General features: G+C 27.1%; 1 protein-coding gene across 1 annotated transcript; it reads left to right on the top strand.

Moving 5' to 3' along the window:
* The first annotated feature begins 762 nt into the window (after positions 1-762).
* Positions 763-2,623, top strand: LOC105844605 (alpha-1B adrenergic receptor). The gene is made up of 2 exons (XM_065817356.1): positions 763-868; positions 1,411-2,623. Exon 2 carries the CDS (start codon positions 1,423-1,425, stop codon positions 2,422-2,424), a length of 1,002 nt encoding a protein of 333 aa, XP_065673428.1. The 5' UTR covers positions 763-868; positions 1,411-1,422; the 3' UTR covers positions 2,425-2,623.
* The last annotated feature ends 1,521 nt before the right edge of the window (positions 2,624-4,144 follow it).

Below are 4,144 nucleotides of genomic sequence, written 5' to 3'. Positions count from 1 at the left end.
TAGATAATTATTATTTACACATTCTTTTAAAAAATATATCTACACAACTTTAGAACCGTTCCTAAGATTTTATTTTTGTGCGGTAGTATTTATTATTGTTAATTTAAAGTGCTGGAAAAGAGATGGAAAAAGATTTTATATTTGCTAAATTTAACCAATAAATACTTTATTACAGCTATAAACTAAGTTTCCATATTCTCAATTTATTCTTTTAGAATATCGTAGATTGTATTAAGACACAATTAGAATATTTTTTTTACTATCATAAGAAAACACTACGAGCCGCTCTATATGATTTATTCTCATGAAGCATTTTAAAAGATTATTATTGGGATTTTCACAATTCGACGCCAAACTTGGGTTTGGCGACAATTTGTGAAAAGTATTTTAATAAAGAAAGTATTTGCAAAAAAAAAAGTTAAAAGAAAAAGAACAATTGGATTGTTTGTCCAGGTTTAAAAACATTTTTTTCAAAAAATGGTTCTACATAACATAGTGTTTAAATAATGATATTTTGTTGAAATTATTTTATTACATTGTATTCGCTACGCGAATTATGTCTTGTTGTATTCACTACATTTATACTTTGTTGTATTCAAAAACTTGTTTTATTAAAAGTTTTTGTAAATTCCAAAAGTAAAGAGTTTTCTGAATCCTTTTTTTTTATGACTAATATTATAAAATTAATTTTTTTTATCATATAAATTTTCATTATATTATGTTAGTTAACAATACTTAATAATTTATGTAACGTAAAATATTTGTTTTGTAGAACACACCTTTTTCTGCGGAATAGATACTTTCCTTTTGCAACACGAAACGAAAAAAAAAGTTGATATTGAAAATTTTATTGCATTCGTAATTTCAGGTTGTTAAAATATTATTCATAATTTCAGATTTTTTGACTAATAGATTTTTTAATGATTGTAGAAGAATTTTTGAAGATTTTAAAGAAAAGTTTTTAAAGAGTTTATTTAAGATTTTGTTCTTTCTATTTTTTTTAAGCATTTTAAAAATTACTTTTATATTAAATTACGATTTTATTAACCCTTTCTCTAGAAACTATAAAAATCATTCACGAGATTTTTAAGACGATAACCGTCTCTTATTACCACCTTTAACATTTAATACTCTTAACATCACAACATATTTTTTCAAAGTTTGGAAATATCCTGAACATTTTAAAACATTTTTTTATTAGGTCATTCATTAAATCTACTAACATTTTATTCTTTTTAGCAAGCATAATAAATTTAGTTTCAAAAATAAAGATAACCTAGGGAAAATAGATCTAGTTTGATAGTATTGAAGTTAGCTTGGGGAAAATGTAGAAACATATTATAAAGTTAGTTTGTAACAACTTAAACACTGTTGTTCTTTTTGATTTGAAATTGTTTAATAATTTTACAGGGTTTCAATAAAATGGCATCCTCTGAAGCCTGCAATTCTACACATGAAATAACTGAGCTATCATCTTTTAGTTTTTCCTTCTCTGTCATTATCTCTTTGTTAACAGTTGCAACAAATCTAGCTGTTATTCTCTCCTTACTTCGGAAAAAAAATATTTTGCGTCAGTCCACATTTCACAAAATTTTACTAAATATAGCCCTGGCAGATCTTTTAACCGGATTAATTTCAGATCCCATCTCAATTTCATTTCATGGAAAAGAAATGTTACGCATTCCAATTAGCTCTGCAGAAACAAAAACACTACATGTAACTTTGTTTATAATTAATGGAGCTTCAATACTGACAATGGTTTTGCTTTGCATAGACCGAGTAATTGCTTTAAAATGGCCAATATTGTACCGTAATGGTTTAGCTAATCGGAAGTGCCTATTAGTATTATCAAGCACTTGGGCTCTCTCTAGTGTTTTAGTTATCTCATATTTTGAATATGGATATATAAAGTATTTAGCAGTTTTTTCTACTACGGCCGTTGCTACGGCATGCGTGAGTCTTTTTATGACAATTGGAATTTTTCGAATTCACATCTTCAATAAGAGTTCAAAATTAGAATTAAATCTTTTTAAAAACACCAAAGCTAATAATTTGGAGAACTGCGGAAAAGAAAATCGTATTGATAACATTAGTAGTAAAGAAAACTCAAGCAACGATACACAAAGCAATTCAAGCAACTGTAAAGATAATATTCGAACAGAAATAAAAAGAAAGAAAAAATTAAAAATCGAACGTTCAGTAAACAAATCGTTTATTAATATGCTGGTTGTATTTCTTTTGTCTTATTTACCTGCCTGTGTCATGATTGCTTACATGAACACATGTGATGCCTGTAATTGTATCTTAATACATGTGGCAAGAGATTTGACATACCTAATCATTTTATCAAGTGCATTTTTCAGACCAGTAAATTTTATTTATCGCCTTAAAATGATCAAAGTGCGCATTAGGCTGTTAAGGTAAATTGCATATTATCAAACCGCCATTAAAAATAAAGTTATTAAAATTGTGAAGTTTAAAAGCGATTATATTATTTATTAGCAAGTGTATTTTTATATTTGTTTATAGTTAAAGCGCTTATAGTTAATCGCTTTTCATAAAAGTTATAAAATAAATTTGTTAAAACTACTTTTTTATATCATTCTTTTGTAAAGTCTTCACTCGGTAAAAAATTTATTAAAAAAAAAGACTGATAAAATCTGGCAATGTTTTAGATTGTATTATTACCCTTTTTTCCAACACATCATGTCACCTCAGTAACGTTATTTTCGAATGGAAATAGGCGGAATAAACAATAAATACCGAAACTTTTAGTTTCTATGAATTATAATGCTTTAAAAAAATGTATTGATAATACAACCTATATGTAGCAAAGCTTCTTTTTAATTTGGCTTTTTTTTCAATTTTTTTAAATTTAATTTAGTTTTTGTAAGCAATAAGAATTTATACTCCATAAGTAAAATTTTAAACAGTTCCTGGTATTTTGCGTAGTTAGATAATTTAGATGGTTACTGATACTTTTATACAGCTCTTTATGTTATTTAGTTCTCAACATTTCATAAAGTTACTAATGCATTTCTTTTTGTCACAAAAACTCTTCAATAGCTGGCTCTCTTGGCAACATTTCAGTTACAGCTTTACAAAAGATTTTCTTCAGAACTTTCTTTAATACTCTCTAAATAATTTATCAAATGGTTAACCATTAAAGGTTATATGGTTAACCATTAATGATTGCCACACATGACTCTAGTTTTTAAACTCTTTAGACTACTATGACTGTTCTAATTATTATACCAGTATATTATAAGGTCTATCATATATATTAGGTCTTTGATTTTTTAATTAAAAACTTCTAACATCTCATTTTAAGCCCAACAATCCGACAATCAATATAAATTTTAAACTTCTTTACTGAACTCTCTTTCATTTCTAGTAACCTAAAAAAGATTTCTTTACTTTTCTTTCTTTACTGCTAATAAATATTCTAATACTGTTGATATGTCTATAATAATGAATGAGTCCTATACTTTACGTCTTCTATCAATATTGATGTAAAATATTTTTTCTATATTGAACTTTTATAGAAACCATACAGATAATTGATTACAAAGTAAGCATCTGCTACCCAGTGGGCACGGGAACTAAAAAAGACGTCTTTTTAACGTTTAAAAGACTCCTAAAACGTTCAGAAGACGTTGAAAAGACGTCTGAAACGTTCAATAGACGTTTAAAAGACGTCTCATTTTTTTGCCTTTTTTTAAAAGCATTTGAAAAATAAGTAAAAATGACACAAATGTTGTCAGTGAGTTATCACTTTAGAAGGCAAACTCTATTTGCACTCCGGTATTTGATAACTTTGTCAATTAGGCAAAATTTAGTTTTATTTAACTTGATGTCAGAAAATAAAAAAACTTAATGTCAGCCTACGTGCAGCAATTACTCAGATATTGTTCCTCGCATCTACTTTCATTATTTTGTTATAGTACTATTCAACTTTCTAGAGTACAAGCATTCCTCACTTCTCAGTGTCAAGCATTCCTCACTTCTCCTTTAATATAATGTACTTCATTTTTCCCTCGCCCATTCACTCTTCGGGTGTGACCATTTAAAACATACTTAGCATCCAACTTTCTAAAGTACAAGAGTCATTCCTCACTACAACATTGACAAAATTTTACTAATT

Source organism: Hydra vulgaris, chromosome 14 (assembly GCF_038396675.1).
Source record: "Hydra vulgaris chromosome 14, alternate assembly HydraT2T_AEP".
Taxonomy (NCBI): domain Eukaryota; kingdom Metazoa; phylum Cnidaria; class Hydrozoa; order Anthoathecata; family Hydridae; genus Hydra; species Hydra vulgaris.
The sequence above is the reverse complement of the archived record's forward strand: the minus strand, read 5'-3'. Positions and strand labels throughout refer to the sequence as shown.

Coding starts and splice junctions, on each gene's coding strand:
- LOC105844605 (XM_065817356.1), top strand. CDS start 1,423: ATGGCATCCTCTGAAGCCTGCAATTCTACACATGAAATAACTGAGCTA.